Source organism: Tetrao urogallus (genome assembly GCF_951394365.1).
Source record: "Tetrao urogallus genome assembly, chromosome: 1".
Classification (NCBI taxonomy): domain Eukaryota; kingdom Metazoa; phylum Chordata; class Aves; order Galliformes; family Phasianidae; genus Tetrao; species Tetrao urogallus.
This window is the reverse complement of record NC_136813.1, coordinates 49,575,853-49,588,014: the sequence shown is the minus strand read 5'-3', so window position 1 is coordinate 49,588,014 and position 12,162 is coordinate 49,575,853. Positions and strand designations below refer to the sequence as shown.

The following is a 12,162-nucleotide window of genomic DNA, read 5'->3' as shown; positions in this document are numbered from 1 at the left end:
GGAAACCAAAGCACGATGAGTGAAGAGATTTGCTTGCAGAGATGTTGCACTGCTGATCTGAACTAAAATGTAGGTGCAGGTACTAATGTAGGCATATGGTGTAGGCAGAGACCCCCTCTGATGCTTGGCCACCTGAAGTGGCTCATGACCATTAGCTTTGACCTTTCCCGAGTGACTTTGGTATTTCGGTTTCTTCCTAATCGAACAGAATCCAGACAGTCTCACAAACAGATAAGCAAGACACTGTCCATATAGAAGAAAAGGCTGTGAATTTATGTTCTGTAAAGGAGACATAAATTCCTTCCATTAAGGGTCTCCTGTTTTGTTTGTAGTCACCTAAAAAGTCATTATAGTGAAAAGGCAAAGACTTATACTTTGCTTTTCTTCAGAAGGGAACAGCCCAAACACTTCACTCCAGTCTTTTCAGTCTCCTTGTGCACACTTACGTATCCTGAAGTACCTGCCAGAGGTATCCAAACCACAATCTTATCCAGTGAAATCGAAGAACTTGTCTTCAAAATTGCATGGATTTTTTGGGACCTGTCTAACACCCACGACTAAGAGAACAACCACAGGTGGTTTATGAGTATGAATCACCCTTGAACAAAACTGGTCATTAAAATGTTTTTATTCCAGGAAAAAAAATAATCATTTATGCCTGTTGGACAGCCCTCAGAAGTGAAACATGAAGACAAACTGATCAGGGTCCATTTAAAATTTAAGTTGAATTTAAATGTTAAAATCTTTCGAGATCTCTCTGCCTCTGAACAGATCTCCTGGTTAAAAAAGCTTCATGACCTACTGCAAAGAACATATAATCTAATTTATCATTCCACAGTGAGGCCCTTAACCACTGGATTAGAGGGCACTCAGCCCTTTCTATCCATCCACTGGACAACAGAAGGGGGCAGAATGCAGAGTGAACGAGAGCAGCCTGTGGAGAACTGACTGTGGGATGTCAGTTAAGGATTCCTGATCTTTGCAAGTGACATTTGAAGAGCTGGTGAAAGAATCCTGTAGAATGGGAAGACACCAAAAGAGCAAGGATCTTCTTTCCTAACTGTGAGCTATTGAACCACACCATAAAGCCTGTACAGGACAGAGATGGGAGTGACGTGAAGGTTCACTTGTTTGGAAAAAATGAACTCTTTTGAATAAAAGCTAAAGGCAACTTCTCAAATAGGAAAACCTGGACCCTAGGTAGTCAGCAGTCTCCATCCACTTTGATTTTGGCACTTCAGAGAAGGGAGGGAAGCTTACATGTCCTGATAGGCTTTGTGCTCAAGAGGCATTTGGCTGCCTGTTCTGGATCATCAAGTCTGACCAGGAATTCTGTAGCAAGCTTAGTTCTCCCCTTTGTATCCTAGGCAATAGTCATCTAGTGTTCAGGTCCTAGCAAGGAACCCATCCAACTCTTTTTTTTTTTTAACTCTTTTCTTTTTTTTTAACATCTTTGTCTGCTGTTCTGATCAGTGTTCCCAGGCTGCATAATCTCTGCAAACTAGCAGGGTAAGAAAGGAGAGAAATGAGTACATGAAGAAGTACATGAAAAAGTACATGAGAATAGCCTGGATTACAAATTGAATGCACGCTAATTAGCAAATTTTTACTTTATCTCTTTGCAAATAGAGATGGGCTGCATTTTAAACTTTTCTTTACGGCTGGAAGTACTCAGGACCCCATCAGCACCCTCTGCCCAGAACTGCCAGCAGCTGCTGTACAAGTCCTGCCTCCGGTGTTCCTGCAGGAGCAATTTTGGGATGCGAAAGCACAGAGATAACGAGCTGAAGCATTACCTTACCTTAAAAATAATTTGCACATTAAATCACAATAATAATAATAATAATAGTAATAATAAAAAGGTGCAGAACTTATCCTACCCTTACCAAAATCATAACGTTTAATAATAATTTAAATAGAAAGATCTCTCTGGGCTTCCAAAAGTAGTAAAAACTTTGTTAAATCTCTTGTAACTTAAAATAGCAAACCCAATAAACCAGTGTTTTTATTATGAAAAGTTTACTCTCCAGCTGAGCACTTGAGTGCCAAATTGCAGCCAGAATCACACTTTCACAGCCAAATTAGAAACGTAGAACGCAGTGTTTTATGATGGAGCCCTTTGCCAGGCACTTCACTGGGGCTACCAGCTGCTCTAATAATAAGCGAACGTTACTGAAAAATAATCATGCCGAGCGTTCAAAAGCGCTAAGAGCAAATGAGTGAACGTAGCGCTTTCTGCACGATAAGGAGGACAGGCTAAAACTCTCTAACTCCAGGTGTGCTCCACGTTGTAAGAGGGTCTCGGTGACTCCGCGGGGTGGGAGCAGCGATCCTGTCGGTGTCATCGAGACAAGCGGCGCGCTCGGCAACTTTTGACGGCTGAAAGCGATGTGGAATCGGTGGTTGATACCTACACCCAGAAAAATGCCAGCTTCCAAGCCGGCGTGTGGAAACGCCGGAGAGCACAAACAAAGCCGTGAAAAGGCGCTGTGGCTCTCTGAGCACGGCTCGGCGATGGGGCACTGAGGCGCTGAGTCAGCCGCGCACGCAGTCGGAACGATTAGATGCAGATCGCTATCGGTTTCACCACCGTTCTTCACCTACTTTTTATCTCCTTCGCTTGCCACCCCATTGTTAAGCTCAAATCAAAATTAGGAGGAAAGGAGGCGGCTTCCTCGAAACTCGCCTTAAACCTGGCTTTGGAATAAAGCGGCTTCTAAAACGTGGCTGTCCGGGTGTGGAGACGCGGGGAGATGCTCGGGTTGGGCGGAGGGTGCTACAGAGAGGGACCCCGCAGGGGACGAACGGGTGATGATGCTCTCACCCCGAATGTTTCAGAAAGCGCTCGAGTCTCGCGCGGTGGGATACAGCGCTGTATTCTGGAATTTCTTGTTCAGCGATAGCTCATCCGCTTGTTTTCTTCCCCCGATAACACAGGGAAAGATCGCGCCCTTGAATTTGCGTGCGTCAGAAGTGCCAGGTCAAAGGCAGGCAAATCCCATGAGCCACGGTCGGGTGGGCAGCGTTTCGATAACGCCGCGTTATCGCAACCGTTAACGCCTCGCCCAGCTACGGCGGCGGCTTCACCCATCGGGAGCTCAGCAGCACGGAGCTCCGCGCCCCGTCGGGGCGCGGCGGTGGCCGGGTCTCCGCCGCTCGGCTCCGAGAGGGACCGAGAAGCGTTCCCATCGCTTCGTGCCGCAGAGATAACCGCGGGGGTCTATGGTTTAGGAGCCAGGCGTTACCGCCCGGAAGCTTCGGTAGCGAGAGCTTCGAATGGAGCGTTTCATTTATAATAGGAAAAATATCCGTGAGTCGCTACACAACCATTCGAAGCTTTCGGTCCGTGCAGTAATTCAGGACCGATGGGTGAAGCCTCCGTGCCGCAGCCGACCCGAGGGCTGCCAGCGACGGACACCCGTGAGGAGGGCGCTGACATCGCGTCGGGTTCGAACGGGAGGAATAGGAAGGAGATCGCTTCCCCTGCTCGAACGAGGGCCGAAAACAGCTCTCCTAATCCCGGGCTGCGAACTGCTGACGGCAGCCCAACCGCCCGCGGGTACTCCGGCTCGGAACTTTTGTCACGGCTGCGGGCCCATGTTAAGAGTTAATGGTGCGTTCCGCCCGGTGCTTTCCCGCAGCACAGCGCACAGTCAGAGCCGGGCTGCGGAGCGCCGACGGGGCGAAAGGTTCGGCCCTGACTGACGGGGCGGCCCCGTGCGGGGGGGCGGCGAGGGGCGGTGGGCGAAGCGGCGCGGAGCGGCGGTGCTGTCAGGGCCACGAGAGCGGCCCTCCGACGGCATCCCACGCAAAAACGGCCGCGCTCGTCCCAACCGGGGATCCCGGCGGAGCTCCCTCCCGGGACGCCGTTCTGACAGCCGGACGACTCACGGACGCGTTTCACCGGCACCGCGCGGCTGTCGGGCGACGCTCCGCGGGAGCCGCCAGGGACCCGCGGCAGCGCGCATGCGCGAAGCCGGCCCCGCCCCGACCTGCTGGCGAGCCCTGAGGGGGCGTGGCCAGTGCCCCCGCCCCGCCCCTCCTCGCGCGGAAGCCCCGCCCCTCCCGCGGCGCGCGGCGGCGGGAGGCAGCGGGGATATAGCGCCGGGCGGCGCGGGGGCGTGCGTAGAGCTGCGCCGCGCGGCGGGAGGAGGAGGAGGAAGAAGGAGAAGAAGGAGAAGAAGAAGAAGAAGAAGAAAAAGAAGAAGAGGGGGCGGCGGCGGGCGCAGCGCCGGGCCGGGCGTTTCCGAGAGGGGCCCGCCCCCCGCCGCTCCCTCCCGCCCCGCCGCCCCTCCGAGCCGGCGGCCAAGAAAACCCAGAGAGACCTGGCGGCTCCCGGAGAAGGGGGAGCGCGGGCGGTGGAGCCGCGCGGCGGGAGGAGCGCCCCGCAGCCCGCCCGAAACTCGCCCGAGTTGGAGAGCGGCGGGCGGAGGAGGCCGCGGCGCCCGGCGGCGGCGAGTATGTGCGCGGGGCGGGCGGCCCGGCGCGGCCCCGCGGGCGGAGCGCGGCGGCTGTGAGCGCGGCGCCCCGGGGCCCCCGCAGCGCCCGAGCCGCCGCCGCCGGCCCCGCAGCGCGCTCCGCGGGCGGCCATGGCTGCGGGCGGCCGCTGACCGCCGCCCCGTCGAGGACGAACCCTGGCCCGGCGGGCGGCGGCGCGGAGAGAGGCTCCGAGGCGGGTACCGGCACCCGTCCCGCCTGCAGCGCCCCGCGCCCGGAGCCGCCGAGATTGACTGGGGCGGAGCGGAGCGCGGCGCGGCCGCGGAGCCGGAGCCGGCCGAGGAGGAGTGCGGGCGGCGGGACACCATGTCCAAACCGGTGGACCACGTCAAGAGACCGATGAACGCTTTCATGGTGTGGTCGCGGGCGCAGAGGCGGAAGATGGCCCAGGAGAACCCCAAGATGCACAACTCGGAGATCAGCAAGCGACTGGGCGCCGAGTGGAAGCTGCTGAGCGAGGCGGAGAAGCGGCCCTTCATCGACGAGGCCAAGCGGCTGCGGGCCATGCACATGAAGGAGCACCCCGACTACAAATACCGGCCGCGCCGCAAGCCCAAGACGCTGCTCAAGAAGGACAAGTTCGCCTTCCCCGTGCCCTACGGGCTGGGCGCCGTGGCCGAGCACGAGCCCCCGCACGGGCTGAAGGCGGCGGCGCTGCACGGCGGGGCCGCGGGCGGGCTGGGGCCCGACTCGCTGCTGGGCAACCCCGAGAAGGCGGCCGCCGCCGCCGCCGCGGCCGCCGCGCGCGTCTTCTTCCCGCAGTCGGCCGCCGCCGCGGCCGCCGCCGCCGCTGCCGCCGCCGCGGGCGGCCCCTACTCGCTGCTGGACCTGGGCTCCAAGATGGCCGAGATCTCCTCGTCGTCGTCGGCGGGCTCGGCGCTGCCCTACGCCTCCTCGCTGGGCTATCCCGGCGCCGGCGGGGCGGGAGCTTTTCACGGGGCCGCCGCCGCCGCCGCTGCCGCGGCCGCCGCCGCCGGGGGGCACACGCACTCGCACCCGTCCCCCGGCAACCCGGGCTACATGATCCCCTGCAACTGCAGCGCCTGGCCCGGGCCCGGGCTGCAGCCTCCGCTGGCCTACATCCTCCTGCCGGGCATGGGCAAGCCCCAGCTGGACCCGTACCCCGCGGCCTACGCCGCCGCGCTATGACCCGCGCTGTGAGCCGCTGCCCGGGGGAAGCGGGCGGAGAGCGGCGGAGCCGCCGCCGACCTGTTGCGCGCCGCCCCGCCTCGAGCTCGTGTGTGTGTTGCATGCGGATAGCCGAGCTGAGAGGGAGTGAGAAAAAGAGGAAAAGAAAAATGAAAAAAAAAGAACAACAAAAAAAAAAACCGAACAACCTTCCCCCCCCCCCCTACCTCCCCCCAAGTCCGTCCGTCCATCCGTCCCCTCGAAAAAAGTGCTTCCTCGGGGACGTGGGCTCGGGAAGGGCCGCGCGGGGATGCGCCGTTCCCCGGGACGGTTCCCACGGGGGCAGAGATGGGGCGGTGCCGCTCCGCTCCGCGGGTGTCAGCCCGGGACTGTACATGTGTCAATGTCTGTGGCAACGTTAGGTCTCGGATCGGAAAGTCTGTCGCTTCCTTTGCCCACGGTCGAGTCGGTTTGAAGCTGAAGAAAAGGGAAAGAAAAAAAAAAAAAAAAAGGAAAAAAAAAAAAAAAAAGTGATGGAATGCCTTTCAAAGGGAATAAACATATTGCGGGACCGTTCGGGGATCGCGATATGATCTAAGGTTAAATCAGACTTTTTTGTCTGAGTGCTAATTATCTATTTATTATGTAGCTGAACTGAAGCAGAGCTTTGCTTTGACGGAAGAGTATTTCTCATTTAAAGAAACCCCGTCCCCGCCACCACAGAGTGTGTCACTGTGTCTCGGAGAACCCCCCCTCCCCCCACTCCAAAGCCCCCCTTATCCCGTTTAGCTGATTTTAGAGCGACCGCAATTCAATTGCAAGTGACGATTTGAAGCCGGAACACAAATTTTAGAGGGGAATCCTCCATCGGTTTATAGAGTTCTTTTTGGTTTACTTTTGTAATGTGTATATTTTGACTAATGGTTGTGAATGAAGCTGGCTAACCTGTATTTAGTTTCATTTTGGCTTTATGTAATATAAAGTAAAACGACAACGGAAAGAAAGGAAACAAAGATTAAGTATTGGTTTTAACATTTACGTGTAAATGGTTTTCTTGTGTGACCTTCTAATTTAAAGTTAGACGTCTGAACGATATCTGTACATTAGATTCCGACTGCCACTCTGTTCATTTTTGAACAAAGAGTTTAAATAAAGCCTGAAGCAGGGAAAGGAGAACCCCTCTCGTTCTCGTGGCGTTCCTCTCAGCTCCCATCGCATCGCCCCTCCGCGCCGCCCCGGCTGAGGTGTACGGTGTCCTCAAGGCGCTCTTTGTTTCATCCTGAATAGATTTACGGGGATATCTAAATCGGGCCATTGTTATTCCGAGCCAAAAAAAAAAAAAAAAAAAAAAAAAAAAAAAAAAAAAAAGATTTATCACGTTTTTTAATCGTGAATAGGAAAGAAGATTTGAAAAAAAAAAAAAAAAAAAAAAAAGGCCATGTTGTGTTATCTTAAAAAAAAAAAAAAAGTATTCATGGACGGCAGGAGAGAGTTCACGGAGTGCGCTGAGCCCGATGGCAGCGTTTCATGGGTTCCCTGTGACACTGAGGGAGCGCGATGTGGCCGAGCGCTGCTTCTGATCGGCGTCACCCCTGCTTTGCACCCCGTGTCATTACATCCAGGATGTATTTCGGATCCGTTCCCGCAGCGCGTTTCGAGGGGTTCCTCGTGGTGACGAACGAAACCCCGACGGCTCCTTTGACCTTACCCTTCTATTGCAGGTGGAGCGCCTGCGTGCGGCTTTGCGCCGGGGGACGGAGCGGGACGTCGGGGTGCGGCGGGCAGGGGAACGGAGCCCGGCAGCGGCCCGCAGCTCTCGGCCGCTTTATGTGCGTCTGTGCGCGTGTACCTACGCCTATCTATATAGATATCTCTTCTTCTTTTCCTCCGGAGCGGCTGCTCGCGCTCTCCGTTGCGACATTTGGAGGAAATGCCCTCCAAATCGGCGCTCCCCTCGGAACCTCGTTTAAGAAGTGGAAAGTTGGGGAGCTGAGTGGAGCCGCCCGTCCGTGTGACCCCGATTCACTCATTAAAGCGATCCCGCTTTTGTTATTCCCCCAGTGCTTCGCAATATTATAAGTTAATTCATATGGTTCTGAGCGATTATGCAAAACTAATTTGGACTGTCCAGGGGTAATTATCCCTGACACGGTTAATTAAATCCTTTCAGGGCTCCGCCGTTCCCTTTTGTGGCAGCCCATCACTTCTCAACACGGAACTTCCTGCCGCTTCCCTGGAAGTCGCCCCAGCCCTAAATCTCCGTGACCTCCCCGCTCTGCCCCGCAGCCCCGCACGTTTCCTTTTCGCTTCCCCCGCCTTGGAGGTAACCGTGCCCTCCCCGGGACGCGAAAGCGGCTCCCGAGAGAGCTCCCCGCTTATCGAGGCGGGCCTGGCTGTTCGTCCCTCTTTCTTTAGCGTTTAATTATTAGCGTTACTATCGCACTGTTTGTCTTTTACTCTTCCCAGAGCCTGCCCCGTCCCGGACTCTTCCTGCCCCTCGGGCGCTCCCTGTGCCGCTCTCCTCCTCCGGGTTCGGGTTCCGAGCGCGCCGTACTGATTTGCACCATCCGAGAGCCTTTGGCCCCGGACAGCCGCACCGACGGGAACGCAGCCCGCACCCCCCCCCCATTCCTCCCCTTAACCCCCTCCCCGGCCGCCGTCCGATCGCGGTGGAAAGTTTGTTAATATCTCCCCCCGCCTCTTCTCACCCAGCCCGGTGCGTCCCAAAGGTCAGCACTTTCCTTTTCAAGGACTGATATTATTAATTCGCTGACAATTTCCCTCTCCCCCCCCTCTCCCCCCCACCCCACCTCTACCCCACCCCCCCACCTTCTCCCCCTTTCTCTTTTCTCTCTCGCAGAGGGGAAAAGAAAAAAAAAAAAAAAAAAGAGAGAGAGAGAGAGAGAGAAGGGGGAAATGGTGAAAAGAGCTTTTCTTCTTCGTCTTCTTCTCCTTCTTTTTTGTCCTGCAGTGGGAGCGTTTAGACAGTCGAGGAGGTTTTGTCCGCGAACAAAACCCGGGGTTGGGAGGTTTTGTGAGAGCGTTGTTTGTTGAAGTGGAGCTAAGAAAAAGCGGCGGCTTTCTCCTCATTGTGAGGAAACCAATCAGCGGTATTTGGAAAACTGTTAGCATTGTGCACTTCTTCTGTGCCCATTGTGAGGCGTTTCTTTTCACAAGGTTTTTTTTTCAGCCGCTCCAGCTGGCCAGAATGAATGGCGGTGCGATGTGTACACGCTTTGTCCCTCCGGCCCTTCAAGTAGCCCCCATTGAATAGACTGAGTTGACACTGCATGACAGTGAAACAACATAATAAAAAATACATGAGCCCCTGAATGGGAGCAGGCGCATAAATAAATAAAATGGGTGACCAAAACTGGATAAACTGAATGACAAAACGGTGAAAGGGGAACAAAAAGATATTTAACACGCTAGATTAGCATTAGAATGCAATCTACAAGGCAGAACAATTGATGAATAGGTTTACCGGCCAAGAAAGAAATGGACTAAATGCCCTTTGAATAGATACGCTTTTGGCGAGGGCTTTGAATAGATATGCTTCTTGCGGGGCTGAATGGGAAAAGGTAAAGATGGAGCTATGCAAATGGCCGAGCGAGTGAGGGAACTTTTATGTGTCTTAAAAAAAGAAGCGCACACACACCAGGAAAGAATGCCGGCGCAGGATGTTTACTGAAGCAATCATTGCCATTATTAGCGTTGTCTCGGAACAGATAGAGATCGAACAGGTTGGGGATAAAACAAAGCGGCGCTAATTATTTTCCTAATGAACGGTCTTTTGCCTGTGAGAGAGAGGAAAAGGAAAGGAGAGGAGAGGAAAGTTGCGCACAAGTCACTCTACCCCGAACTCAATTACTCAGCGCTGGGAGCACCTTCCCCTGCCCCGGGACCCCTCCGACGGGCCGGCACTGAAGCAGCACCGGGAGCTCCGGGGTTGCAGGAGCTGGGGGCAAAACTCGAGCATCCCCAACCCCCCCAGCCCCCACCCCGCGTCACCTGCGCGCTGCCGGCTCTCGGGGGAACCGCGGCCGTGTGCTATTTGCGCGCTCGTAGCGGGACTCCCGCGAACTCTCCCGCTCGGGAGGTGGTGGAACTCGGGATAGGGATGAGAGTCAATCAGCGCTGCCTTCAGTCTCTTCTTCCTCTCGGCCGCCGCTTTTTTTGCTCCCGTCCTTCACGGACGGCCCTCGGTTCCCTGTGCCGGAACGGTGAGGCACGGAGGGGGACAGGGACTCACTGCAAACACCTCGGTGCTTGCTTTTTTTTTTTTTTTTTTTTTTTTTTTTTGAATGCGTTTATTATCATACTAGCAGAGGAGTATGAAACATACGGCGTATTACTCACCCTATGCCTGCAGGCAGAGAATTCTCCTATTGAAATCAACCAGTATAACCAGATTTCTTATGGGAAATTACAGAGGACATCTTAAAACTCTTCTCACGGAAATATATTACTGGAATGTCAGTCTCAACCCAGCGTTTCCCTTTTCTCCCCCCGCTCCCTTCCCAGTTACAACAAGTCGTTGGCCACTTCCAGCTGCGGGGCTCAGATCCTTCGGAGCGTCCGTCGGACACACGCCGGCCGGCGGCGAGGGCCCCGCTGCAGTCTCCAAAACGCCGGCGGCTGCCCCGGGTAGTGCATAGAGGAGAGGGGATAGGACACGGGAAAGGCTTTGGGGCAGAGAGTATCTCGTCCCATCCCATTGCATCCCGTCCCATCCCGTTCCATTCCATCCCGTCTCGTCCCTTCCCGTCCAATCCCATCCCGTTCCATCCGATCCCGTGCCGTCCCATCTCCTCCATCCCGTCCCATCGGGGCATCCCCCTCTGCCCTCTCCCTCCCACCGCGATAAGGAGACAACAGGGACGGAGCTGATAGCTGCTAAATGCCATCGAGCAGCTCAGGGGGAATACAGCCCTCTCTTTTCTCCCCCCTCGCGGCTCCCCCCCTGCCCCCCAACCCCCACACACCTGAGCTCCCCGACAGCGGTACCCGCGCTCAGCAGAGAGAGGAAAAAAAGGGGTTCTGAAGGCAGAAAAGATATCCCTGGAAGAGAATAATGTATGTGCCGGGATTGTTCAACTTTTAATAAGTTTTAGGACTAATTCCAAAAGCAGCAATGATTCCCGATCAAATTATTCCCCTGGAAATGCTCCTACACGTTCTTTTTATTAAGATTTCTTTGGCTGCCAGATATGAAATACGAGACGTACGAGATTTAAAAAAAAAAAAAAAAAAAAAAAAAAAAAGTAAAGGAAGGGCAGCAGCAAATTCTTAACCTTTTTTTTTCTTTTTTTTTTTTTTTTTTTCTTTTTCTGTTGTTTCAGAGGGAAGGAGGAGGGCGGAGGACGGAGCGGTGCCACCGCTGTGCCCCCCCCCCCCCCTCCCCTCCCGAAGCCGAGCACCTCCCGATGCGATCCGATCTCGGACCGCCCGCGGGCTGCGAGCCGCTCCGTGCGGAGCGCTTCGGGGCCGTGCGGACACCGCCCGGTGCAGCCCGGTGTGGGGCTACGGGCTTATTGCGACCCGGGGACGTCTCACCTACCCTGTGGCTGTTAGCTGCTTATTAACGCGTCTTAATAACCCGAATTGTCTCTACAGCGCAGAGCTCGGGAGTAAGAACCATTAAATCTGTTCGTGTTTTAAGAGGGATCAAGACTGAACCGAAATCAATTAGCTCCGTCGACAACACCGAGCCCTCCTGCGGACAAGTGGCAACCGCACTGCCAGCGTACCTCGCTCGGTGATCGCCGGGGCCGGTATCGCTCCTCCCGACATCGGCTTTCGCCGTGCACAGCCCCTGCACCGAGGAACCCCCGGGTCTCGGCTCCCCGCACCCGCCGGGGAAAGTCCCCAGCCTCTGCGACGGATGCCACCGCCTCCCGTGTCCTCCTGTTCCCATGTCCCCCAGTCCCCATGTCCTCATGTCCCAGTGCCCAGCCAGCTGAGGCCACCCGTGGGAAAGAACGGGGGAGCTGCGATCAGAGTCCCCCGAATCACGGGGATGGATCTCCGGGTCCTGATTACGGAGGTTCCCACCTCCTGCTCTGCGGGGCTCTGCTCTACGGCCGGTTTGCTTTCTTATCTCACGTTATACATTTCCAAAGGGAAACACAGAGACGGAGCTCCGCTAGAGCTTCTGCACAGACCTTTACTGACCTCGGTAATGTAATGACTGAAGTACGAAGGTGTGTTTGCCCGTTGCCTTTGCGGCCTGAATATTCTGCGTGCAGGATGCTTCTCATCAGCTGAATTTAATATGCGGCACCCCCAGCACTCAAGCGCCGAAGGAAGCAACGTTGCTGGCCGATACTCAGCAAAACATGTTGTGTAAACGGTGCCCATATGGATATATTTGCACAAATCACACGATATTGTCACACTCGGATTCCTTCATTAAGGGTTCGCAATATTATCATGGCTATTTTACTGTATTTTGGATGTCATCTCGGCAATTTAAATAGAAAATGTATAAGTAGTCAGAAAGCAACCGCAGCAGGTCTGTTGGTCACAAACACAGCG

The 12,162-nt window shown here is 55.1% G+C and overlaps 1 protein-coding gene across 1 annotated transcript; it reads left to right on the top strand.

The window, feature by feature from the left end:
* Positions 1-4,803: 4,803 nt before the first annotated feature.
* Positions 4,804-5,646, top strand: SOX21 (SRY-box transcription factor 21; the record flags this gene model as incomplete). Its single annotated transcript, XM_079549435.1, has 1 exon — positions 4,804-5,646. The coding sequence occupies one exon, from the start codon at positions 4,804-4,806 to the stop codon at positions 5,644-5,646; it is 843 nt and encodes a 280-aa protein (XP_079405561.1).
* Between the last annotated feature and the right edge of the window lie 6,516 nt (positions 5,647-12,162).